The sequence below is a fragment of the Panthera uncia genome, unplaced genomic scaffold (genome assembly GCF_023721935.1).
Source record: "Panthera uncia isolate 11264 unplaced genomic scaffold, Puncia_PCG_1.0 HiC_scaffold_1304, whole genome shotgun sequence".
Taxonomy (NCBI): domain Eukaryota; kingdom Metazoa; phylum Chordata; class Mammalia; order Carnivora; family Felidae; genus Panthera; species Panthera uncia.
Genome location: NW_026057925.1, coordinates 9,264 through 37,209, shown reverse-complemented (window position 1 = coordinate 37,209; position 27,946 = coordinate 9,264). Strand labels below are relative to the sequence as shown.

At 37.0% G+C, this 27,946-nt stretch overlaps 1 protein-coding gene across 1 annotated transcript in view; it reads right to left on the bottom strand.

Moving 5' to 3' along the window:
• Positions 1 to 27,284, bottom strand: part of LOC125916900 (WD repeat-containing protein 72-like) — a gene marked incomplete at its 3' end in the record, with an annotated part of 125,669 nt that extends 98,385 nt beyond the window's left edge. Inside the window, exons 1-9 of the mRNA XM_049623150.1 lie at positions 27,132 to 27,284; positions 22,918 to 23,024; positions 16,743 to 16,821; positions 15,469 to 15,643; positions 14,719 to 14,795; positions 13,542 to 13,661; positions 12,548 to 12,693; positions 12,069 to 12,165; positions 7,087 to 7,228 (exon numbers count right to left, since the gene is read on the bottom strand). Of these exons, the coding sequence (XP_049479107.1) occupies positions 7,087 to 7,228; positions 12,069 to 12,165; positions 12,548 to 12,693; positions 13,542 to 13,661; positions 14,719 to 14,795; positions 15,469 to 15,643; positions 16,743 to 16,821; positions 22,918 to 23,024; positions 27,132 to 27,284 (1,096 nt within the window). The remainder of the gene's footprint in view (positions 1 to 7,086; positions 7,229 to 12,068; positions 12,166 to 12,547; positions 12,694 to 13,541; positions 13,662 to 14,718; positions 14,796 to 15,468; positions 15,644 to 16,742; positions 16,822 to 22,917; positions 23,025 to 27,131) is intronic.
• Between the last annotated feature and the right edge of the window lie 662 nt (positions 27,285 to 27,946).

Below are 27,946 nucleotides of genomic sequence, written 5' to 3'. Positions count from 1 at the left end.
ATACTAGCCCTTTATCTGATAGGTCGTTTGCAAATATCTTCTCCCATTCTGTCAGTTGCCTTTTAGTTTTGCTGATTGTTTCCTTCTCTGTGCAGAAGCTTTTTATTTTGATGAGGTCCCCATAGTTCATTTTTGCTTTTGTTTCCCTTGCCTCCAGAGATGTGTTGAGTACGAAGTTGCTGTGGCCAAGATCAAAGAGGTTTTGCCTGCTTTCTCCTTGAGGATTTTGATGGCTTCCTGTCTTACATTGAGGTCTTTCATCCATTTTGAGTTTCTTTTTTGTGTATGGTGTAAGAAAGGGGTCCAGGTTCATTTTTCTGCATGTCTCTGTCCAGTTTTCCCAGCACCACTTGCTGAAGAAACTGTCTTTATTCCACTGAATATTCTTTCCTGCTTTGTCAAAGATTAGTTGGCCATACGTTTGTGAGAACCCACTTCTGGGTTTTCTGTTCTGTTCCATTGATCTGAGTGTCTGTTCTTGTGCCAGTACCATATTGTCTTGATGATTACAGCTTTGGAATACAGCTTGAAGTCTGGAATTGTGATGCCTCCTGCTTTGGTTTTCCTTTTTGAGATTGCTTTGGCTATTCGGGGTCTTTTCTGGTTCTATACAAATTTTAGGATTGTTTGTTCTAGCTCTGTGAAGAATGCTGGTGTTATTTTGATAGGGATTGCATTGAATATGTAGATTGCTTTGGGTAGTATTGACATTTTAACAACATTTGTTCTTACTATCGAGGAGCATGGAATCTTTTTCCATTTTATTTGTGTCTTCTTCAATTTCTTTCATAAGCTTTCTATAGTTTTCAGTGTATAGATTTTTCACCTCTTTGGTTAGATTTATTCCTAGGTATCTTATGGTTTTTGGTGCAATTGTAAATGGAATCAATTCCTTGATTTCTCTTTCTATTGCTTCATTGTTGGTGAATAGGAATGCAACTGATTTCTGTGCATTGATTTTATATCCTGTCATTTTGCTGAATTCATGGACCAGTTCTAGCAGTTTTTTTGCTGAAATCTTTGGGGTTTTCCAAATTAAGTATCACGTCATCTTCAAAGAGTGAAAGTTTGACCTCCTCCTGGCTGATTTGGATGCCTTTTATTTCTTTGTGTTGTCTGATTGCACAGGCTAAGACTTCTAACACTATGTTGAATAACAGTGGTGAGAGTGGTCTTGTTCCTGACCTTAGGGGGAAAGCTCTCAGATATTCCCCACTGAGGATGATATTGGCATTCATATATAGCTTTTATGATCTCAAGGTTTAATACTTTTTTCCTACTTTCTTGAGGGTTTTTGTCTAGAAAGGATGCTGTATTTTGTCAAATGCTTTCCTTGCATCTGTTGAGAGGATCATGTGGTTCTTGTCTTTTCTTTTTTTTTTTTTTTTTTTTTTAATTTTTTTTTTTTCAACGTTTTTTATTTATTTTTGGGACAGAGAGAGACATAGCATGAACGGGGGAGGGGCAGAGAGAGAGAGGGAGACACAGAATCGGAAACAGGCTCCAGGCTCCGAGCCATCAGCCCAGAGCCTGACGCGGGGCTCGAACTCACGGACCGCGAGATCGTGACCTGGCTGAAGTCGGATGCTTAACCGACTGCGCCACCCAGGCGCCCCTCTTTTCTTTTATTAATGTGATGAATCAGCCCTGCATCCCAGGTAGGGATTTAGGTAGGATTCACCACTTCATTGTGGTGAATAATTTTTTTAATGTATTGTTGGATCTGGTTGGCTAATATCTTGTTGAGGATTTTTGCATCCATGTTTATCAGGGAAATTGGTCTTAGTTCTTCTTTGTAGTGGGGTCTTTGTCTGGTTTTGGAATCAAGGTAATGCTGGCTTCATAGAAAGAATTTGGAAGTTTTCCTCCCGTTTAGATTTTTTAGAACAGCTTCAAGAGGATAGGTTTTAACTCTTCCTTAAATGTTTGGTAGAATTCCCTTAGAAAGCTATCTGGCCCTGGGCTCTTGTTTTTTTGGGAGATTTTTATTACTAATTTGATTTCTTTACTGGTAATGGTCTGTTCCAATTTTGTATTTCATCCTGTTTCAGTTTTGGTAGTTTATATGTTTCTAGGAACTTGTCCATTTCTTCCAGATTCCCCATTTTATTGGTGTATAATTGCTTATAATGTTGTCTTATTGTTTTTATTTCTGCTGTGTTGGTTGTGATCTCTCCTCTTTCTTGATTTTATTTATTTGGCTCCTTTCCTTTTTCTTTTTGATCAAACTGGCTAGTGGTTTATCAATTTTGTTAACTCCTTCAAAGAACCAGCTTCTGGTTTCATTGATCTGTTTTACTGTTTTTGTTTTGTTTTGTTTTGGTTTGGTTTGGTTTGGTTTTGATACCATTGATTTCTGCTCTACTCTTTATTATTCCCTGTCTTCTGCTGGTTTTGGGTTTTGTTTGCTGTTCTTTTCCCAGATCTTTTAGGTGTAAGGTTACGTTGTGGATCTGAGACCTTTCTTCTTCCTGTACGAAGGCCTGGATTGCTATATACTTCCCTCTTAGGACTGCCTTTGCTGCATCCTAGAGGTTTTGGGCTGTGGTGTTATCATTTTCATTGGCTTCCATGTACTTTTTAATTTCCTCTTTAACTTCTTGGTTAGCCCATTCATTCTTTAGCAGGATGTTCTTTAGTCTCCAAGTATTTGTTATCTTTCCAAATTTTTTCTTGTGGTTGATCTTGAGTTTCATATCATTGTGGTCTGAAAACATGGCACGCTGTGATCTCGATCTTTTGAACTTGTTGAGGGCTGATTTATGTCCCAGCCGGTGATCTATTCTGGACAACGTTCCATGTGCACTGGAGAAGAATGTATATTCCACTGTTTTAGGATAAAATGTTCTGAATATATATGTTAAGTCCACCTGGTCCAGTGTGTTATTCAAAGCCATTGTTTCCTTGTTGACTGTCTGTTTAGATGATCTCTCCATTGTTGTAGGTGGGGTGTTGAAGTCCCCTACTATGATGGTATTATTATCATTGAGTTTCTTATGTTTGTGATTAACTGATTTATGTATTTGGGTGCTCACACATTTGGAGCTTAAATGTTTACAATTGCTAGGTCTTCTTGGTGGATAGACCCCTTCATTATGATATAACAACCTTCTTCATCTCTTGTTACAGTCCTTATTTTAAAATCTAGATTGTCTGATATAAGTATGGCTACTCTGGCTTTCTTTTGTCAACCATTAGCATGATAGATGTTCTCCATCCCCTTACTTTTCAATTTGAAGGTGTCTTTAGGTCTAAAGTGGGTCTCTTGTAAACAGCATAGAGATAGCTCTTATTTTCTTATCCATTCTGTTACCCTATGTCTTTTGATTAGAGCATTTAGTCCATTGATATTTAGAGAGAGTACTGAAACATATGAATTTATTGCCATTATGTTTCTTGTAGAGTTGGGAGTGTCTGATGGTGTTCTCTGGTCCTTTCTAGTCTTTGTTGCTTTTGGTATTTATGTATGTATGTATGTATGTATGTATGTATGTATGTATTTATAATTTGCTCATTCATTCATTCATTTATTGCTTTTCTCCCCTCAGAGAGCTCCCCTTAACATTTCTTGCAGGGCTGGTTTAGTGGTCATGAACTCCTTTATTTTTTGTCTGGGAAACTTTTAATCTCCCCTTCTATTTTGAATGACAGCCTTGCTGGATAAAGAATTCTTGGCTGCATATTTTTTCCGATTTAGCACATTGAATATATCCTGCCATTCCTTTCTGGCCTGCCAAGTTTCTGTGGATAGGTCTGCTGTAAACCTGATCTGTCTTCCCTCGTAGGTTAAGGACTTTTTTCCCCTTGCTGCTTTCATGATCCTTTCTTTGCTTGAGTATTTTGTGATTTAGACTATGATGTGCTTTGTCGATGGTCGGTTTTTGTTGAATCTAATGGGAGTCCTCTGTGTTTCCTGGATTTTGATGTCTGTGTCATTTCCCAGGTTAGGAAAGTTTTCCACTATGATTTGCTCACATAACCCTTCTACGCCTATTTCTCTCTCTTCATCTTCTGGGACCACTATGATTCTGATGTTGTTCCTTTTTAATGAATCACTGATTTCTCTAATTTTTAAATCATGTTCTTTTGCCTTAGTCTCCCTCTTTTTTTCTGCTTCATTATTCTCCATAAGTTTGTTGTCTATATCGCTGATTTGCTGCTCTTCCTCATCCACTCTTGCCGCCTTGGCAAGCATTTGAGATTGAAGCTCAGTTGTAGCATTTTTTTATTTCATCTTGACTAGCTTTTACTTTGTTTTTATCTCTGAAGAAAGGGATTCTAATATATTTTCAACCCCAGCTAGTATTCTTATTATCATCATTCTAAATTCTGGTTCAGATATCTTGCTTGTATCTCTGTTGATTAAGTCCCTGGCTGTTGTTTCTTTCTGCTCTTTCTTTTGGGTGAATTCCTTTGTTTCAAAATTTTGAAGGAAGAAAAGGAATACGGTAAAAACAAATTAAAATTAAAAAATTAAAAACAACACACACACACACATACACACACACACACACACAGAAATCAAATAAATGATGCTAGATCCTAGGTGTGTTTTGGTCTGGGTGTTGAAAGGAGCTTGATAGATTAGAGAAAAAGTGGGGGAGAAAAAAGAAAAAGAAAAAAAAAGGAAAACGTTTGAAAATTTGAAATAATGAATAGAATGAAATAGAATAAAATGAAACGATGGGAGTAAAATAGGATTTGAAAAATTTACAAAAAAGTAAACAATATAGTAGAAAAAATTAAAGAAAAATATTCTTAATAAAAATTGAAAATAAAAATAATTTTTTCTTTCTGTATTCAAGAAAAAGAAAAGAAATGAAAAAGAAAACAAAAAGAAAATTGAATAGATGGACCAGTGAACAGACTGAAATATGATTGAAATTACATCATTTTCCCCTAGAAGTCAAACTATGAAGCAATTTATAGTCCATAAACTAAGCAGGCATGGAGACATGTGGTATTCCTGAAGAGCAAGCTTGGCCGAGTTGGGCGGGGCTTAGTGAAATGTCTCCACTCTCCACTAGATGACACTGCTTAGCTTACTCAGGTGGATTGTTGTGGCCCATGTAGGTCTGTATGCACATGCGTGGGAGGGGTGAAAATGGCATCACCCAGCTACCCAGTCTTTAGTATCAGAACTCTCTTCTCCCCAATTAGCAATGGCACACCCATCCTTTGTCTCTGGCTTCTGTCTACTCCCTGCTTTTACACTGTCCATTACCAAGCCGTCAGGTTGCCAGGTGGCACCTCCCTTCTGAGTTTTATCTCAGATGCGGCTGTGTTTCCTGACCCCCCATTTCTGAGGGACTGAAGCTTTGACCCGTTCTACCCCTCTGCAGGAGGGTCTCACCAAGTAAGGGCCAGGTGCTGGCTGTACCCAGGAAAGTTCACGGGACCGTGCTGCTGTTGATGCCCAGAAACTGCCGCTGGGTGACAGCCCAGCCCAGAAAAAGTTCACATGATCATGTAGCAGCAGCGTTTCAGGGATTATGGAAAATCACAACACACATCTGGCTCCAGGCTTCACTCTTCACAACCTTGTTCCAGCACCAGCGAATATGGTTGTTCTCCAGGGTCTGATGGGACCTTTGCCTGTGGGGAGCCCTCCCAGCAGGGGAAGCGCCTCTCCTCATGTGGTCCGAAGACCTCCCAGACTTCACTCTGCTCCTGGGGATTCACCCTTCCCACCAGAGCACCTGCTGTTATCAAACTGTGGAGTTTCAGACTCTGCACTCCCCCTGTTTATACATTCTTAATGGAATTTAAACCCTCTTCTTTCTTTCTCCCTTTTTAGTTCAGTCCCTGCGGCTGTTTCCACTTTTCCACTTCCTCTCCAGCTGCTTTTGGTGGTGGTGGTGGGGTGCTTTTCCCGTATTCTCCCCACCATCTCTGTCCTCCCTCCACAAGCAGAAACCACTCTCTTCCCTCCGTGGCTTCTGTCTCCCCCAGTTCATCTCTCCGCGCCACTGTGTTCTGTGGTTCAGGTTGTGCAGATTGTTGTGTAATCTTCACATCAGTTTTCTAGGTGTGCAGGATAGTTTAGTGTTTATCTGGCTCTATTTCATTCACACGAGACACAAAAAAAACTTCCATGCTGTTCCGCCATCTTGGCTCCTCTTCTCTATTGTTCTAATTATAAAGAAGCTTACGTAAATGCTTCCTTAATTCCACTGCTGGCGGTGGAACATACATGAGAAATCCTAGGGCAACCATTAGGTGGCCTTAGCAGGGGCATGGTATACATTTTAATTCTTAAAATTGAACTTGTAAGAAACTTTTCCATACACAATACCAGGTTCTAAATCTTTTTTTTTTTTTTTTTTGGCCATTTTCTTATTAACCTAGGACTATTAGGAACCGTTTTGAAAACATTTGGGACAAAGAACCTTAAAATTATGCCAGTAAATTTGTTAAGTAACAGAAACTTGTGCTTTGGAATTCAAATGTGGAGGACTATGTTTCTGCTGTGCCCGAGACAATGATTCACAGATGACTTAATGATTTGGGAGTAAGGGAAAAAGAGTAAGATGGGCTTCCTCATTTTGGAATACCTAAGTCTCAGGAGCTTGAAGGTTCTCCACAATAATGTTTCCTTTAATGACTTCAGTTTTGTATTCTAAGAAAAATGAAAATAAGCAAATGCTAAATCATCTAATCATTCAAAGAGCCAAATGGTTTAGTGGCCAAGTTTATATCTGTCCCTCCTGTTCCAAGCAGCTGTAATAATACCAATAGAGGAACTGGTTGTAAAGGGTACAGGATATGGGCATGACAAATTCAAAAAAATGAGTATGGCATGTCAGCCTATCCTACATCCACATATAAGCATCCATTTCATTTGAATAAAACATCATTCCTGTTAAATTGATGTTAATTTGAATTGTATCGGTTGTATTGTTGTATAAGATCTATAAACATCATGTTTATACCTCCTTTTATGTTGGCACCTAATGCATAGTGTGGTACACGAGAAAATTTGTCTTATTTGTAGCCTCATGTTACTCAAATGAGAAAAACACTGAGTTAATTATAAACTAGTTCTCAGAAGACATGTGATTAGAAATAGATTAGAAACTGTCTTACCTCTAGGAGAGCCATCAAACTTGGATACAGGAACATCAGGAATGTGCCACAAAGTAATTCTTCCTGAGACTTCTCCAGAGAATAGTATCTTATAAAAAGGCTCTTTCCTTTCATTCATGTAGCCCATAACAAAGGAAAGGCCCTGGTCCAAAACAAAAAGTTAGCTTTATGTAGAAAAAAATATCTGAATATAAAATGACAACCACTATTTTCAAATGGAGGAACAAGACTTCATAGATTAACTGAATTGTTTCCATTTGCTTCCTGATCTTTCAAAAATTTCAGGTAACTTAAGTGACATTATCTCTTACTCAAGACAAAAAAAAAATTATAAAATAAGCAAAGTCCACAGCTAGACTTCAGAGAGTTACTAAGACTATTTAACATGTACTTAATGTTCTGTGTCTGTATTACACGTAATGTTAGAGGCTTTACATTTATTCCGCTAAATAATCCTCACATTAATTCTCTGAGGTTGGCACTATCATGGTCTCCATTTCCCAAATGAATAAACTGAGAGTGAGAGGTTGATTTACCTAAAGTGTTATAGACAGCAAAGAGTCCATGTCTTCATGACCATACCCTACTGTCCACTAAGGAGGCCTGATTTCTTTATGGTCCCTTAAGTTCCATTGTCAATTACAATAGCAACAAGTAATATATGTGTGGTAATTTTGTGTTATTAACATGCTTTCAACTTTCTGTTAACTACTTTTCATATTTAATATACTTGATTTTAAACATTCTAGGAGATCAGAAATAAAAATGAGTCCATAACATAAACAAGTAAATAAACAAATAAATACTAATATAATTAAGTATATAGTTATAGTTTATATTAATATATATTTATGTACATAAGGTTATGTACATAAATATAATTTTGCTGAGGTTATAATTTTGCTGAGGCAGAGTATGAATATTAAGCACCAGAGTTCTGGAAGACATGCTTTTATCAGTGTAATGGGTCTAGAGTCTCTAGTGCCTGAGTGCAGTGCAGATGTTCTTTGGGCAGACTTGCATATAGAGATTATGAACAAGGCATCAAAATGATTAAGTGATTATAAAAACAAAAACTTCTTTTGATGTATAAAGAAAAGTCACCCTGGAAAGAAAGCCAACTGCTGGTGCTAGAAGTAAAGAAGTCTAAGAAAGTGATAGATAGTTCCTCATTAGAAAATATGTTTGAAGGTCAGGACTTTGATGTATTATTGGAAAAATTCTGTAATGTATCTGAGGAGTATTAAAGGCCAAAGCATTGCTATATTTATTCCTCACAACAAAGCTACAGAGTAAGTAAACACTGCCATTATTCCTGTTATGGAGAAAAGAAAACTAAGACAGGAAGAGAGTAAGAAAGGAATCCAAGAGCATACAACCAAGGTAGTCCTCCAACATGAGAGCACTGCAGAGGAGAAAACAGCTCCTAGGAAGTTGCTTCTACAGATTTAGAAGGCACTTTCAAGTCTTATACTTCTCAGTCCATCACTTTTGTAGGTGTTAGAAACCGTGTCAATACAATTTGGGTAAACCAGCAAACTAGCTTCTCAAACTCTCTTGACCTTGAAGAACCTTAGAGCTGACTAGTTCCACTCCCTCATGATTTTGATACAGAGAAGCTGAGCCATTACTCGGTTCCTGTGGTTGGTGGCAGGCAGCATGCCTCATTTCCCCCAACAGCATATGCTCTGGTGCTGCTGTTCTCCCTCTGTACCTACTATGCCACTGCCATTCATCACTTGCTCACACCCACGCCTTGTCACCTCCGCCCTCATCCTTTGCAGTATCCCTCTCTGATTCTGCTATTCACTTGGACACTCCCCTCAGAGCCCCTTACCATATGAACTCTGATTTGTCACCACAGTACCCAGGGTGTATCACAAGGAACACCTGCCCTACAGGAGGTAATAAAATAGCCCTTAAGAGTGAATTCTCAGGGCACCTGTGTAGCTCAATTGGTTAAGTGTCTCTTGATTGTGGTTCAGGTCATGATCTCACAGTTCATGGGACTGAACCCCACATCAGGCTCTGTGCTGACAGCATGGAGCCTGTTTGGGATCCTCCCTCTCCCTCTCTCCCTGCCCCTCCCCTGCTCGCTCTCTCTTTCTCTCTCTCAAAATAAATTAAGCATTAAAAAAACAAACCAAAAAACAAAACAAAACAAAACAAAAAACAAAAAACCCCAGCAAATTCTCTTGAGTTAACTGCCTGGGTTCAACTCCTGGTTTTAGCACATACTAACTCTATTAAAAGCACCAATTACTTGATTTAGACAATTTACTTAACCTCTCTGTGTCTCATTTTCCCTAAATGTGAAAGAAGGCCAGTAAAAACACCTACTCTATAGGATTGCTGTCAGGATTAATGAATTGATAAAGGTGAGGTGCTTAGAATGGTGCCCTGCATTTGGCACATACTCAGTACCTATGAACCATTCTTATTATCCACTTTTCGGAACAACTGAGAAACTTGCTCCAAAGTCCAACTGCCAGACTTGGGCCAAACTGCCCAGGTTCAAATCCTAGGAATTAACCTTTCTGAACATGATTTGCAAAGTGAGGCCATGGTGGGAATGCATGTAAATGGAGGAGTGTGTATATTTGATAATAACAAGGACTAAAAAAAAAAATTACTGATCAGCATCATCGTTATTACTCTTAGTTCATGCACCCAAATTCCTTACATGCAATCCTCAGGCTACCTCTGCCTCAACTACCCCTTAACTCAGCACTGCAGAGTTACTCCACAGCTAAGACTCTGAAAGCCAGTACCTTATCTCAACAACCAGGACCCCTGCCACAGGCCTCAGTGATCATCAGCTGTCATTAGAACATTGGGAGACTCTCACGAAGCTACTGAAAGGAAGGGCGAGTCTCATTTTGCTACTACAACTCCATCAGCAGATATATTCCGAACATCACAAATGGTAACTGTGGGAACATGTTACTGTTACACACTGAGATTTATGTCTATTGGTGCCATTCCAAAAGAAGAGTCTACTTAATACTACATATTTATAGAATACCCTTTTCTAAGCTCCTTGTACTTATCAAACTTATCTCCCACCCCATCAAAATGTTACCTTCTAACTTCAGGAGAGATTAAGAAATTTTATAGTTAGTGAATATTGGCGATGTTTTGAATAAGGAAAATAATGTCAGACTTTAACTTCTGGCTGGACAAAGGGCAAGCAAGAGTGTGAGGATGGGTAGACCGGCTTCTTTAAGTTTCCGATTATTCTATTCATATTTCACTGGCTTCCTAGTATTTCCCACGTTTAAGATAAATAACTGTCGTTGTCTAAACAAGAATTGTTGTGGGGCATCTGGGTGGCTCAGTCAGTTAAGCAGCCAACTCCAGCTCAGGTCATGATCTCGTGGTTCGTGAGTTTGAGCCCTGCGTCAGGCTTTGTGCTGACAGCTTGGAGCCTGCTTCAGATTTTCTCTCTCTCTCTCCCCTTCCCTCAATAGCATGTGTCCTCTTTCTCTCTCTCAAAAATAAACTTAAAAAAAAGAATATTTAAAAATTATTGATAGAAGATCCATAGATCTATGTCTTCATATTTTGAGGAACAAAATAAGGTAGCTTTCCCTAAGGTTAGTATTTTTTTTTAAGTTAATTTATAATTGCTGTGTTTTTCTTCAGCACCAATATGTGCAATCGACTAGAAGATCTTAAAGGATACTACCTACATTTTAGCTTTTGGGGAAAACTGCTTTATAAAAAGTGCATTCTGGTGCTAAAGGAAAGAATGGGCAGGCAGGTCCTTTACAAAATAACTAAAAATGCTTTTCTAAGTAAGCCACACTACTGCTCTTATAATCAACAGTGAAGCAAGACTCCATTGCCACTCACAGATGACTTTAGAAATAGTGTTTGATGCCACAATTCTGAAGTTTGCCTGTGCCCCAGTGGCACTTAGAGTTCTAATTTTTGGCTGGCAGTTTTTTAATCAAGTTTTTGCAACAAAACCCTGTAGATATGTTAAAGGGACAATTACAGAACTATAGGTTCTCCAGTGGCTAAGCTGCCAAATTAAGCAAACCATCAGTCCGTAAAAAATAACGTTTCCTTGGTTGACACGTCAGTAATCCAAAGTCCTTATTCTCCATGAAATACCTCCTTGGATAATTAACTGATGACTAAGTCCACAGGTTAACAATCATAACAGCAAGAACAAACCTCACTTTGGTTAGCACTACTAAAATAAAACAACTTTAAATGATCAGACTTCATAGAGTGTAAAGATAAAATTCAGTCAAGTAAAAACACACAATTATATCCTCAAGTCTGCCAGGACTCATAATTATACTTGTTTTACCAAGAAAATTTATTCAGAAGAATAGCTAAACATATGCGAAAACGATAATATTGAGTTAAAAAAAAAGCAGGATATAAACCATTTGATAAAATTTAAAAACTGGAGTAGACACATCAAAATGTTAATAACTTCGTATCAAATCATTTTTCCAAAGGGTCAGTGAACAATGTGTATGTGTGGCAAGGTGGGGGGTGGGGCGAGAGAGTGAGAGAGAATTAATATGGCAAAATGTTGACAATTGGTAGATGAGTGGAGGTAGATGATGGAGGGTAGATGAGTGATCATTGTACACTTCTTGAAACTTTTTAAATATTTGAAAATTTTCCCATTAAAATAAGTAAATACATAAAAAATATTCCTTGTGAATATTTATGGTGGCAAAATTATGAATTTTACTTCCTCCACTTTTAACTTTTAATTTTAATTTTTCTATAACGAATATATATCATTTAGTTACTCCAGCTTTAAAATATATATTTTTCGAAGGCAAAGTTTTCTCTTCAGTACCCATTAACAATTAGATTTGATTTTCTCGTTGACAACTTCATGTGATTCTTCCATTCAATTTTTTCAAGTCTGATTCTCTGTTACAGACAAAGCAACACTTATCTAAGACGCAGAGTGAAGCAGCTTTGAGGCAGTCACTCTCTCCTTGCATTACCTTATTTTCCTGCACAGAAGTAGAGCACAGTAAATGAGGATAAATGGTCTCTTTAAGCACTCTTCCATCAGCAGGGTATATGCTTTTTGAAAGCCCACTGCATGGTGAAAAATAAAAAGCAGAGTTGAGAACTTTGAGGTTCTTTATTCGTTTTTTTCCTCCTCCCACTTTCAAAAGCCGGATGGTACCATTCAAGTTTCTAAACTCTAGTTAGAAATTGTTGGGTTAATAATTACAAGTGACTTTTTGAAAACTCAGCACCAGCTGTACAAGTTATACATGGTTAATCTCATTCCTTCATCCCCTGCTGTTTCATACAAAGGCTGAAGCCTCCCAAGCCCAGAGTAAATCTTCTAGTGCCAAAGTTGTTTTGTTCTGGTTTTTGATCATGGGCAGCATGCAGGGATTTTTCCATAATAAACCTCCCAAAGTTCATTTTCTACCTGAATGTTTTGTATGCCGCTCCCATCTGAGCCCACCTGTTCAGCAGCTGATAGATAAAACTGTGACCATCTTCTGTCCAGATGATGATTCTGTGAGCAGCAAGCACCTCTCCCCCAGCAAAAAACTGCCCACTTCTGCTAACTTCGGTCCGCAGAAGGGAAAAATCACAATAGTCATAAACCTAAAATACAAAATTAATGATGTACATTAACAAAAGCTTCTAATCTAATCTGTCAATGAGATGAAAGATAAATTATGCTTATCAAGACTATTTAGATGGCAGTGTTAATGCAACAATATATTAAATATTAATAACAGGATACACTGTACTCATGTGCCAAGATAATTTTTTACTAGTACTTATTTTTTTCATTTATCCTAAGGTAGATTTAATGAATAAACTTTATACCATTCCAGAATGTGCCCATTAAGCACAGAGGCCAAAAATCCCAAAATTTATATGTTATTTTATTCCTTCTATATGGTAGTCCAACTTCAACTTTTAAAAATTTGTTACACAAAAAGTTTACACAGCAGAAACCTTTTGATACACTATATATTTTATATTTTTGTTCAAAAATATGGTATCAAACATAAGTTAGATAATGTAGTTTTGTTAGCTGGGCCAGTTATATGAAACATTAAAGAAAAAGGGATGCTATCAAATGATAATAACTTAGCTCTTCTTTCTTGATGGAGAGATCAGTGAATATACTCATAAGAAAGTATATTCTCTAAAAATGAATATAGCAACTATGCAGAAAAGGACAAAGCCTATAAATAAAATCAATGTATGTAGATGAAAGGGTTTAGTTTGCTTTTTAATTTTAAAGTTCAGGCATCAAATTTTTAAAGTAATCCAGAGATAAATGCTCATTATTGTTATGGTATGTTACTAATAAAATTGGGATCTACTTTATATATATAATATCCTGAGAAGCAAAACAGCTGAGTGCAGGGAGAGGAAAATTGATACAAATGGGTCATAAAAGACAACTAATTCAATTTATCGTGTCATTTTTATAATACCTTCCAACATTTAGAAAATACCACCAATAAAAGTCTCTCCGTGTATGTGCAAAATCGTATTGCCCGGCAGTTCAGGGAGTCGAGAAATTTGGATTCCTTCTCGTAGACATCTTGTTTTTCCTTCAGAAGGAATGAGAACACTTTAGTGCTGGTTCTAGGTAATTTATACATGACTTGCTCTGCTGTACACCTGAAGTAGATCAGACCATTTTTATAAAAAACAAAAAACAACTACCCCAGTTTCCTTTTGAGTTCCCTGAACTAAGAAATCACTTCACAAAAGAAACCATGAACAGGAAACCCACTTGGCTTAAAGGATTCCTCATATATAATCATTCCTACAAGCATTCTGTGGGGCACTGTGCTGGATGCTGAGAATGTAAAGATAGGAATAAGTTTCTCATTTTCAGATGTGGTGGAAAGACAAAACAAAAAAAGTAACATATTAAAAAAAAAAAACTACAGTACCTTCACTGATAAAAAAGAAAAATGAATAAGTACTTTGAAAAAACAAAAGCATGGCCAGCACAGAACATCTAGAATACCATATTCACAGTAAGTTTCTGATGATGCTGGTGTGTGTTTCTTGGGCTCATTATGGCAACACAATTCCTAGGCTTCCTCTAGGAATTTCCAAGAAGTTCCAAAGGAGAGCTCAGAGCATGGGGCAGCTGAAACAATTTTATCATCAGCATATAGAATATGACTGTTTTTTTGTCCACCACTTCAAATTGTAGCCTGATGCAGGAACAGGTGAATATACTAGACTCCCAGTGCATGTGACCCCAGCTGTTCACAGTCATCTTCCTGCTACTGCTCACATACACTCAGAAGAAAGGGGGTCTTTCTGCTGTAAGGGTCAGAAAGATATTCTTCTATGATGGACTTTATTTTTATTAAAATGTAATCAATGTGTGTGTGTGTGTGTGTGTGTGTGTGTGTACACGCACGTGCCCATAAAAACATTTGTATATGCCCTGAGAACAGGTTGGAAGGATACAGTCTAATTGTTATCAATTAGAGGAGTGATGGGGGGAGTACACAGAGGTAAAATTTATATACTTCTACATTATTTGAACTCTTAACAATGAGCAGGTAACACCTTTATAATTAATTCTAAAACACCAATAAATATGCTTGAAATTGGAGAATAAAGAATAGAGTTTCACAAACCAACCTGAATGCTGTTGATAGATGAAGAGAGATCCCATACTTTGAGCTCACCAGCTACTGATACCACCAAGAGAGAATCTTCTGTAAAAACAATAAAGGTCACATAAAAGTTGACCACTGTTTTAAGTGGTTGCTGTAGAGACCATTTCACAGTCATTTAAGGATTATATAGGGTTACGTAGGTGGAACATATTCAACTTTAGCGTTATTTTTCTGATAAAAAATAAACATTTTAGATCACATTTTAAGTGTGTTTCAAAATTTCAAAATGACCCCCATGTAATAGAGAGCCACTAAATAGAGAGCCACTAAAAGCAGAGCCACGTTGCAAATGATTATGTTGTCAACATTACATCTTCTTATTTCAGAAATAAGTAAGGAGCCAACCTTCCCTCATTACAGAAATCGAATTATCTTCTTTACTACATCCAGAAGACACAGCAAAGCAAAAGTTCCAAGCGTCTTGCTAATCCACCACAAATGCCTGCTTGTCACTCCTGAAATGTACCGATGAACTGGGTCATGGAAACATGGTCTCCTCTTTTCATTTCATCTTGACCTCTTGCTGACTTTCTAACGACTTGAACCATTGGCTTGGGTGTTCTCAGTTTTTTGATTTGGCTTAGAGAACTATCCCCACCAACAGGTAAACATAAAGAAGTATTCTGAGCTCTTGCCCAGTAGCTCAACAAATAGTTCAAAAGTGATCTTTTTATATGCATTCTCTTAGTGTTCTATAAGACCCAACTATTACCTTGAATTCTCATGGAGTGTACAATGCACAGGCAGTTGATCCAATCAGGAGACTGAGATGATATAAAAGTGTGAATAACAGCCAAACTTTTAGCATCGATGATAAGAACATCTTGATATTCTCCACAACACAAAAGCCAGCCTTCCCCTGTCATCCGGAAGGAGCAGTGGTAATACTATGGAAATGGAATTCAAAGCAAGAGTTGAATTATCACTAGCAATTAACAGAATTTGGGCTATGGTGAAGACTCCTCTGATTTTAGTTTTATCATCTATTCAATGAAGGTATTTACTTGAATGAATAGCAAGTTAAATTTCTTTTAGTTCAATGATTCCACATTGCTAAAGCATTGATTTGGGGCTTGAGTCTCCTTTGTATTTCAGTATTTTTCCTGAGAAAGGGGGATCTTTTTAGGAAGAATGAATCTTATTCCAATCATAGAAAGTTCACAATTGTTTTATTTCTAGAATGCTATGTAGAAATAGACAACAACAAAAATCAGGTTCTTCTGGCAACATTGCTTCATGTTAATAAGAAATAAACACATTTGAAGAATGTGTGAGGAATTCTAGTGCCAAGTAAGTTTTGAGAACAGCTTTTATCAAAGATTGAGTAACACATTCTACTCCAGACAGACTCTCTCACTATTAAGATTTTGGCACCAGAAAGGAGTTTGTGAATATTGCAGTGCAAGTCCTCAATGCTAAAAGCAATGAGTAAAACATTAAAAAACACTGTCAGCACCATTGGTATAATGCAACTGCCTTACCTGTATGCTGGGAGTCCATCTACCAAAAGGTAAAATCTCTTTTAAATACTGGGAAATAAAGGTATCGCTATACCTTTTGCTCTCTTTTCCTAAATAAGAAATTCAGAAATTAAGAACCTATCCACCTAAAAATAGTTAAAATTAAAGACAAGAAAACCTTTTTTGCTTTTATAAAATAATTTGTCATTAAAACCGAATCTTTCTACATGTGTATCTGTGTGTGTGTGGAGTGTAACTAAGAAAAAAAAACTGTCTTTCAAATGTATCTATGTTGGAAAGACACAAAAATAAAGGAAGAATCAGGAAAACAATTCTTGAATAGTTAACTTTGGGGGGAAAATGCCAAAATAACAGATGATAACTGACAGTGTTCTATTTCAGGGACAAAAGAAAAATTAAAGAAAAGAATATCCCCCCAAAGACATTTCTTTAAATGTGTGCCTAGAAAATGCTCTGAAGGAATTGCAGAATCCAGAAATGTTCTGAAGGGACTGAATGTACTTACACAGATTGCAGTGTGCCTGTAAGGAAGCGTGGCCTTCTCCACACGCTGTCCGTTCGTGACATTCCAAACACACATCTCCCTAGCAGAGATAACTTGGTATTATTCTCTGTCATTTCCAGTCAATTGGCTGAAATAATTTTTGTGCCACCAAGTTTTTCTGTAGTGCTGCACTTAAATGCAACCTGATCGTTTATGTGGCTTTTTGTTACAGATTACTGAGCAAGAAAATGTTGTGGTCATTAGCAGGGATGACATACTGTATCTGTGTCTTTTTGTTTGGGTAATTACACCCTGCCGCCAGCCTACAGACCTTACCTTAGCACCAACCTGACCTAAAACAAATTGTGTGGATACAGCTATCACAGTCTGTTAGAGTGACAGTACAACAATCTTTCCATGGAAACTGCATCCTCTTGAAAATGGTTTATTTCACTGAACTTAAACTACATATTCTGAAAAGCATAACGCATCAAGGGCTGCATCTTCTGGAGCCGAAGTATCATTTTTATAAAAATAAACAGTGCCACCAAGAGGCTATATTTGGTCTATAATTGATAATGGTTTATTTCTTTGCTTATCCTGAAATGCTGAAATCACACTTGCTGCTGCATGTTTAGAAAATTCTAATTGTTTACAAAACTCTGACTTGGTTGCATATATGTTACAAAGATGTACATACCATTAGGAAACACAGTGATAAAATGCATCCAAGTATAGGGCAATTTAAATCTATGTGATTTCAGTTCACAAAAACCAGAATGGCTGTTTTAGAGTTGTTTGGTAATATTCTTCAGTTTTCACACTTCCAACACATAAGCAAAACTTTCCATGAAAAAATTAAGGATAGCTTTATTAGCTCTAAGGGAGAAGCTGCTATTAAGAAGCAAAAGATACGAATTAATCATAATAAATGCTAGATGCATTTGGTGTTTGCCAGCCTTTTTGTTTTTCTGGCCAAACACTGGAAATCAATCTTTAAATCAGTGGTTCTCTACCTGGGGCGATTTTGTCTCCCAAAGGACATCCAACAATGATAAGAGATTTTTGGTTGTCACAACCAGGAACACACTACTGGCATCTAGTGGGGAAAGGCCAGGAATGCTGCTAAATATCCAGCAATGCACAGGAGGGCCCCACAACAAAGAATTCTCCCGGTGCTCCAAAATGTCCTTAGTACCGAGGCTGAGAAATCATGTTCTAGATATAAAAACAAAATATTCATAGTTTTTTCTCTCTGTTTATATCCAAACGTATTCCAAAAAGGATTTGAGGCAATATGAAAACTCACGTAACTCAATAAAACAAAGGGAAAATGTGCACACACGTGTGTGTGTGTGTGTGTGTGTGTGTGTGTGAAATAAAACTAGGAAAAAAGGTAGAAATTGAAATAATATATCTCAAAGGTAAAAAAAAAAGTGTCAAAGATAAAAATAAATAGAACTTTAAGTCACTATTAATATAAAAGTTTAGCTTCATAAGGAATTGGAGTTTATTAACATGGTTCTCAACTCTAGCTGTACATCGCCTGTGCATATTTCAAAAATTATCCATAGAGATTCTAATTCCATGGCTCTGTGTTGGAGTCCCCACATGTAGGTTTTGCAAAGCTCCTGGTCATTAATTTGTTTCTAGATAAGGCTATCTCTAAACCAGTGGTTCTCAACTGGCTATACATGAGAGTTATCAGGGAACTTTTTAAAAATACTGGGGCTAGGACCCAGACATCAAGCCATGCTAATAAAATCCCATTTTCCAAGGTTGGAGCCTGTATCAGTAAAAGCTCTCTCTGTGATACCAATGTTTCTCTTGGATTCTAATGTTTTCCCTATTTGTTTGCTTATCATCTTATTTTCTATCTTAAAGTAAGAAAATATATATATATACAAAAATACCACAAAGCAAAAATTGACTCTTATGCTTAGCAGTTCTTTTTAAGAAAAGAAAGCAAATGTGTTGTGTTTCAAAAATAGCATTGACATTTTAGCTGGAACAGTACAAGTTACATATTTAATAAGAACACAGGAAAATTAACTGTTAAAATGTACATTCTTCTTTTCCTTTTGAAATACTGTTACCAAAGTTTCTACATAGATTAAATCATCTTCAATTAAAAAGGAAGCTTAACTCAAAAAAATTGTTTAACAATTGCCAAAATTTTTAAATTTTTGATTTTTTAAATTTCAGTTAGAAGAGGAACACAGAGGAAAGTATCTGCAACATATAAAATTAGAAAATTGTTAAATTCCCACTGATTTCCTTAAGAAAAGCCCCCCCTTTTTACTCAATCTGTATCTCTACCTCAGCAGCTCAATAAAAATTCATCCGGTGATAAGCAGATCAGTCACCACTCTTATATCCACTTTTCTACTTTCAGAAATAGACTATTTTCTTTGGTCCATGCTTATTCTTATATTTATTTGCCTATAAAGTTGTTATGATTATAATTTTAATAAAACATCTAGAGGGAGAGGAGATAAACATGGTTTGCCATCTTGAATCCAAGTCCCTTATGTTCTTCAAACTCTCTTTTATCTTCCATTATACTTTTTTTTTATTTTTATTTTTTAATGTTTTTATTTATTTTTGAGACAGAGAGAGACAGAGCATGAACGGAGGAGGGGCAGAGAGAGAGGGAGACACAGAATCGGAAGCAGGCTCCAGGCTCTGAGCCATCAGCCCAGAGCCTGACGCGGGGCTCGAACTCACAGACTGCAAGATTGTGACCTGAGCTGAAGTCGGACGTCTAACTGACTGAGCCACCCAGGCGCCCCTTCCATTATACTTTTAGGGTTTCATTGGCATTCTCAAGTTCCATTCTGCTTCTGGAATTCTGGTTTCCCTTAGTTTTGTCTTAGGCTTTCTTACCATCTCACATTTCGCACTCTCTCTGGGTGAATTATCTATTCCCATCACTTCAGGTAGCACCCATATGATGTTGGAATCCCAGACCAATTCACTGAGCTCTACATTTCCATACACAACTGGCTATTAGATGTCTCTACCTAAATGACTTGCAAGACTTCACACTCTTCATATTCACAATGAAGCAAAACATCTGCCTGCCTTAGTTTTCTATTCTCAGTGAATGGTATCATCACCAATGAGTTTCCCAAGTTATTCTTGACATCACACTTTCTCTCACTGCCCCCATGTTCAGTACTCACTATACCAGATGTGTTCTCTGAACAAGCAGCATCAGCATTGTCCAGGAAACGTGTTAGAAATGCAAGCTCTTGAACCTTAGCCTGGACCTACTGAACCCATATCTCTGGAAGTGGGGCCAGAAGTCTGTTATTTAAACCAGCTCTGTAAGTGGTCCTACTGCAAGCTCAGGTTGGAGAAGCACTTCCCTGGAAGACTCTAAGACTGGGTACTTGCCCAACTTTCTTACTTCTCGCTTGTGATTAAAAGTTTTTTTAATAAGTAATAACCCCCTTTATCAATGCCAAGGCTTTTTTTGCCTTAAGGTTTTATTAACTACATGTATTTATTAACACAAAATATTTACATAGCAAATATCAACATTTTGGTCATTATTCATCTGGTAAATCTTTTTTCCATCCATTTACTTTTAACCTTTCTATGTCCTTATGCTGTTTTTGTCTTTTAAATTGTATGACCATCTATGTGATTTAACTAGAGGGCTCGGTCTCAATTGAGATTATGGTTTTAGTCAGATTTATCTCAACTATGTTATTCTGTGCTTTCTATTTGCCCCATTTATTTTGTCTCCTTTGGATTAAATAACATTATTTTTCTTTTCCAAATTGGAAGTTCTGTATTCTATTTCTTTTATTTTGATTTCTTCTATCTGTTCTTTTAGCAGCTACCCTGGAAATATGTACATCTAGCTTTTTTTTTTTTTTTTTTTTTTGTACATCTAGCTTAAAGCCTAAAGTTATTCAACATCTTTACCCACCTATAGAACAAGAACATGTGGAATCTTATCACTACACTATCCTATGTGATTGTTGACTAGAATTGACATATTTATAGATTGTGTGTATATATGGCAGTGGGGGGTGGGAGGTATATATAAACATTATTGTCTTCTAATCTATATTTATTTGCATTTTCTGAAACGTTGCTGGTTTTGTTCAATATTCCTTCTTACATCTCAGCTCTTCTGTATGAAATCATTGTTTTTCTTACTGAAGAATGTCATTTACAATTCTGGTGCTTATAGAGGGTCTATGGGCAGTGAACATTCTTAGTATTTGTCTTAAGTACTTACTTAAATAGTTAGCATTATATTAATACTTATTAATACTTAGATACTTAAGTACTAATTACTTAAATACTTACTAAATGCTTAACATTTGTCTAAAATACCTATTGTGACCTTATTTTTTTAAAAGACATTTTCGCTAGAGATACAATTCTAAGTTGGCAGATATTTTCTCTCAGCTTTTTGAAGATATTTCATTGCTGTCTAGTTTCCATTTTACTGTTGAGAAGTCAGCTTAATTACATTCCTTTATAAATCTGCTTTTTCCCACTAACTCCTTTCAGGATTTTCTTTTTCTCTGGCATTCTCTGGCATTGTCTGTTTCAACATCAGGCCTCCAGGTATCTATTTCCTTTCATGTATCCTGGGATTCATTGGGATTCCTGAATCTTAGGATTTATGCCTATTGATGACATCATACTTTGGGGGAAAAATGAAATACTGAGTCAAAGCAATTTTGTGCCCCTTTGATCAACTTGGAAGCAGAAATGCTAAGTCCACAGTCATTCCCAAGTCTACTCAAAGCAAAAGTCATTGTTTGGGGCATAATGGACCAAGCCTAGTAAACTAATAACTTCCAGCAGATTAAACCAAGATTTGCTAAGTATGCAATAGCTGAAATATAGATACTGCCTAAAAAGTATCTCACAGATGCAGGTTAAGTTTTGCATCTTGAAGGAACAGAATTCTAGAAAATTCAAATCATCTTGGAAAAGAAAGACCAAACCAGACTCTTTGGCTCTTTAATAATCATATTTGCAGGGTCATACAGCTAAATTCATCTATCATCAAGAATATGCCCATTAACCTTAGTTTCTTTTTTGGAGCTAGACTACTGTGGGCAAAAACCTCAAGCTGGAACTCAATTACTTTCCAGAGCTATTTCTCATTTAGCTATTAATTTTCTCAATTCTCCAAGTAGACTCAGAAAAATAAAAAATTGCCATCTCCCAAATTCTCTAGACTGGGAATGGGAGTCCTAGCATATGAAAGCTACTAGCAATTGTTAAAAAAAGAATGTACCAGTGCATTTCACTTTAGCCTCATCCAAAGTTCAATCTCTCTAGGTTTAACAATTATGTCTTTGCTATAAGCTATGAGAACAGCTTTGCTATCTGTTTCACTAGCATTTTGTTAAACTATTAAGTTTCTACAAGGTGGACACTCATTATTCTTTTTGTTCTCAGAGCCATGTAATTTCTTCTCAGATTAAAAACAAAAAGGAGGGGTTCTCTTGTTTCAGCCTGTAATCCAATCCCTGATTCACAAATGCATGCTGAATTGATTCTGCATTCCTGGGTTTACTTTGGCAAATAACTCTTCAGCTGAGCCCAGTAGATCTTCCATCAGTGAGGCTTTTCTCTTACAGCTTAGTTCTATTTCATTGGAATAAAGCTTGCTTCCATGAAACTGCACCCAAATCACAGTCTATTTCCCCTTTTTCCCATCATCCCACTTACCACTGAGTCCTCTCTTCTGTTTCTTCTATAATGATATCAGACGAGTGTATTACATAAGGAGTATAACTATTGAGTTGTTGTACAAACCTATGAAGGCTTGGATAGTTTGCTTAAGAGCTCAAAGTGAGTTACAACTTGAAAAAAGACAAGCACCCAGACTTTTCCGTTTTCAGATTCTATAACAGGTGGCATTTGCCAGTATCTTTTACACAGGGAGGCTGCCACAAGGCCTGATACACAAGTTGGGGTGTTTATTCTGATCTTAATCCGGAAAAAAAAAGAGTATTAAATTGGGAAACATAGTACTGATCACATTCCTTGGGATCATCACACAAATTACCATTCAAGATCAAAATTTTCCTATATGTAAAAGGAACATGATAATCACTAAGATTTCCTTCAACTCCCGAATTCTGTACCCTATTAATTGGTTTTAAAAAGGTAGAGAGAATACAGATGGTTACAAAGTTGCACACATCTTACATACCCATTTTCAGCAGCACTAACGACATAGGGCTGTTTAGAGAAGTCCCTCGCTTTTGCCAAACATGTTACAGAAGCCGAATGACCAAACAGAAGTTCTTTAGCTGAAATCTGAAAATGATCAGGGTAAGCTTTTAAACAGTTGTAAACTTCTTAAGAATATAAACATCATTTTATGTGGCTATTCATAATTCTGATTAGAAAATCCTGTTATATTATGTTTTTGCTCTACATACGTTTTAGGAAAACTGATTTATGCCACATGGAAATCCACAGAATAAAAAAAATCTATTTTTTAATGTTTATTTATTTTTGAGAGAGAGAGAGAGAGAGAGAGAGAGCGAGAGAGCACAATTGGGGTTGGCGCAGTGAGAGAGGGAGACACAGAATCCGAAGCAGGCTCCAGGCTCTGAGCTGTCAGCACAGAGACCCATCTGGGGCCTAAACCCATGAACTGTGAGATCATGACCTGAGCCTAAGTTGGCACTCAACCAACTGAGCCACCCAGGCACCCCTAAAAAAATATCCAGATACAGGAATTGTGTTGTACACATTTTTTGGTTTTTGTTTTCGGTTTTATATCCATCTTGACAACTAAACAATCACCAGACCTGTTTTACAACATCTAGGTTTTGAATACAAGTAAGTCAGTGTTGATGTTTATTATGCACAAAATGTGCCTCAAATGATAGCAGCATGTTAATGTGCAAATTTCAGAATGCAGAAATGAGTTTACAAAATAATACAAAGAAAACATTACCCTTTTTGTAATCATTATAACCTTACTGTAACCTTATGTGGCTTCTTGCCTCAGAAATAAAAACTAATAAAAACTAATTTTTCCACATTAAAAGTCAGATTTTAACTAAGCTCTTATTTAAAAACACCGATTTTTAAACATGAGTTTAAAAATATGGCATTGAAGGCTAATTCTTCCATTATCTCATGTGTGAAAGATGTCCAGTGCTCTTTGTTTTTATAAAACAAGATTGTGAAAATCAAATTACAAAACAGAAAACATGCAAGATCCCTTCAAATGGAGAAGAGGTTGTCAGTAGGGACTAAAAATTTAATTTGAATGACTAGAAAATTTGTAATAAAACTTGTCCTATGGGTAATAATCTATTTCCAAATTAATTCATATTCATTATGCTTTTTCTGAACTATGTAAACATATCCATAGATGATAACCAAATCATATCAATGAGTACAAATTATTTCAAAACACAGTTGTTCTCTGCCTTCATCTTATTTCTATCATAATCAGCAATACTTCTCTAAAAGATGTTAGATTAAATTTCTAAAGATGTTAGATTAAAGTTTTGTGGTTGGTTAGAACCATTTAAAACCCAAGTTCTTATTCCACCTTTTTCCTGGGAAATCCAGAAGGTCCCATCTCAGAAAATAACATACTGTCTTTCCCCATCATCACATTTGAGAACACATACCCCAGGCATTTAACACCTTTCCATATATTACAGGCCAAATTAAGCAATGAATCAGGGCAAATCAAGGACATTCCCTCTCCTAGAGAAAATCCACTATGAATAAAACAGCATAAAGGAATTCCATTGCTTTGCATACGGAGTCCTCATTGTGCTACTAACTCCCACATGTAGTTGAATAAGCTCTGACTCTTCAGTATAATCTCTTCATTTTATCATATTCTGGAACTGCTGTGAGGAATAACAATAACAACAAAAATCCACCATCATACCTGCTCATTGTCATGATGAAATCCACAGCACCTTTACTTCCATTCATGGGTTCTACCTGTATGAAGCGTTGCCAACCCCGCCCAATGCCAAGAGCTTCCAATAGCACAAATGGGAACACACAACTTGCTGAGCATCCACCATATCCAGGCACTAGTGCAACTATGAACAGGGTCTCATCCCCCATTTCACAGATGAAGAAATCAAGGCTCAATGAATATGTCATTTGTTTGACATCAAAGTTGGTAAATATCAGAACTAGAACCTGATCAATCTCTCCATTCTCTCCCTATACACAATATTGCTACTCTTCAGTTTGTCATTGTTGTGTTTCCTTCTGAGTATTAAATAGGAAGAAAAATAGAACACAGCAACACTCAGGGAATATATCTGGAAGGATGTTCAACTCACCTTTCTCTATGCTTAAAAGTGTTAAAAATACCAGAAAACACAAGTGAAGTAGTTCTTAGCATGAAACCTTGGAGAAGCTCCTCACTGGGAGACCCCATGAAGAGGTCTTTGGGAGTCTGACCCTGAGCTTGGGATGCATGTGTTGAGAAGCCCAGGACAGGGAGGTACTTATTCTCTAGCTTCCCGGTACCCTACAGTCCCACCACCCATGGACAGGGAAAAACTGAGATGTGTTTCTAATCCCCTAGTAAATACTTGGATGCTCCAAGATGTCCAAAACTTAAATCACCTCCTTTCCCTTCCTGTTCCTATTCTCTAATCATCTCTATTCCTTATACAAATACAGGATACCATCACACCACCAGTCCCACCCACCACTCAAACCCCAAATCTATAAGGTAACCTTGACTGTTCCTGCACATTTACCCACACTCCAATCATTTGCTCAGTTCCTCCCATTCTTTCTTCTTAGTATCTTCCCAGTTTTCATCTCCTTTTCTTCCCCTCTGTCACTGACTTTGTTCATACTCAAAAACTTTCTTGCCTAAATTAACGTAGAGGCTCCTACCACAGTCACTGTCCTTTATCTCTTCTCCCTCTGCCGTCAGTATGCCCTTGACATTAATACCAAATGATAGTCTAAATCACAAATATAATAATATAGTATTATGTCATCTTCTTGCATAAATCATCTCAAAATCCCTTAATTTTGCCACTGCTTTTAATTAGCACATGGTGTTCTTGCTAGTTAATTTTTTTAAATATAAATCCCTCAGCCCTCAAGGTACTCAGAGTACCTTGTATTATCACATAAATGCACAGCATTAGCCAATATCCTTCCTTTACTGCACTGCAGCCCCTTTGATGGCCAGCACCAAGTCTTCTCGTTCGTGTTTGAACCGAGGTACACAGCGTACTGCCTAACTTATATGTAGTCAATAAATGCATGTTGAATAAATGCTGAATAAATACAAGGAGCGTATGTAAAAAGATACAAATGCTAGGATTCCAAATTTCTTAAGCTTATTGCATCCTACCTATTATATAACACAACTACTCCAGCCAGAAACCACTATACTGAAATATTAAAAACAGTAGCAAGACATTTGAAGCCATTTAGAAGTGTGAGTTTAAACTCTAAGAGATAATACATGTGGTGGGCCACTTTTTTCAAAGCTCAACTGTTGCAATAAGACCAGTTCCTTCTTTCTAGGATGTTCATAAACATTGAGCTGAGCTGCTCTGCTATGCAGTTCTTGGCAGTCCTGCAGTGTAACTCTTCTGTGATGGGAGATGTTAATTAATTACACTATAAAATAGAATTACAATTAATTGTTAATTTAGGTTTTAAAGTGACAAACTTTAAAGGCTAAAAATAGTCTTTGATCTTTAAAAGGCTTCTTAATGAGGGCAGTATACTTTAAGTACATCATTAGTTTAAATGTTCAAATTGGGTCTAGAGGCTGCTAGCACTAAGCAAATATCTATTCCAATATGTTAAATGTTTATGACTTGGGACAGGGACAATTAATTGCCAATCAATGGGCCAAAACCTAGGTGAGGTCAGGTTCTGAGATAGGAAGACGACAATAGTAAAGTGGATTTAGAGCTTTTTGATGTGATCTTTAAAAATCACATGCAAGCAGAGACTAAAAGAATAGCAAGAAGGCCAAACTGACAGAAACACCCAGATAATTAAGATATTACTCATTTAGTTAATAGCGGTTTTCAAGGGTGCCCTTTGTTTAGATTAACGAGCCATAATTTTTAGAATTATACTTAATATGTCTGTAGTTCAGTTACTTAAACATATAATTCAGGATGTAAAATGGTAACACTCAGCACAGCTTCAAGGGTGATAACACTTAGCTGGTAGCTAAGATTAGCAATATTCATAATAAAATTTTCAAATAGGATCTTGATCCATCATATAGTACTTCATTTTCTCCAAATTCAGAAGTAAAACCAATTTATTACTTCAGTAATCACCTACTTAACAATCATGCAAAACGTCCACTGTCATTGCAGGAAGAATCAAATTGTGTTTATATTGGGAGTGCTTTCTGTTTCAATGTTAATCACTTTCACTAACCTTTAGTTCAGGTGAGAGATTCCAGAGACAGAGCTGACCTTCTTGACTTCCAGTCACAATGGTTTGCTGGTCATCAGTGATCATGATGGCAGTGATGCTGTGCGGAGGGGCCTTCTTCCCCCAGAGCGCCACTGCCTGCAGGGAGCACCTCATGCTGACAGAATCTTGAACAAACAGAGAAGGGAAGTGGACACAGTCATCATTCAAAAATTTGGGAAGACTGATCATGTCACAAAGTGAACTCACCATGATCTAAACTCTGGGATGTATTCTCCCAGAGATGGGGAAAAGGGTGCTTCCCTGTCAATTAGAGGAGAAGGCACTCATTAGGCATTGAAATTACCATGCTCAGTATTAATCCATCAAAGAGACATGACTTTTATCCCAATTTGTGACTTTATTTATTTATTTTTTTAAAGTAGGATCCATGCCCAGCAAGGAGCCCAGTGCAGGGCTCAAACTCACAACCCTGAAATTAAGACCTGAGAGCCAAGATCAAGCGTCAGCCTTCTAACCAGCTGAGCCACCCAGGTCCCCTTCAGTTAGTAACTATTAATGCAGACAAAGAGAAGGATAGGAATAATCTACCCACTCCACACACAGCTCTGACTACGGGTGATCCTGACTTGCTCCAAAGCCCAGCTAGGCCTCTTAAGAAGAATAGAGCTGGCTACACACTATAATACGAAGACAGCTTTGCATACTTTTTCCCCAAAAACGTCATCACTTCACCTAAGTAACAAATATCTGAACTTTGTAATTAAGAAGTAAATCTTTCCTATAAAAAACAGTCTTTTCTAGTCTTCAAAGATTCA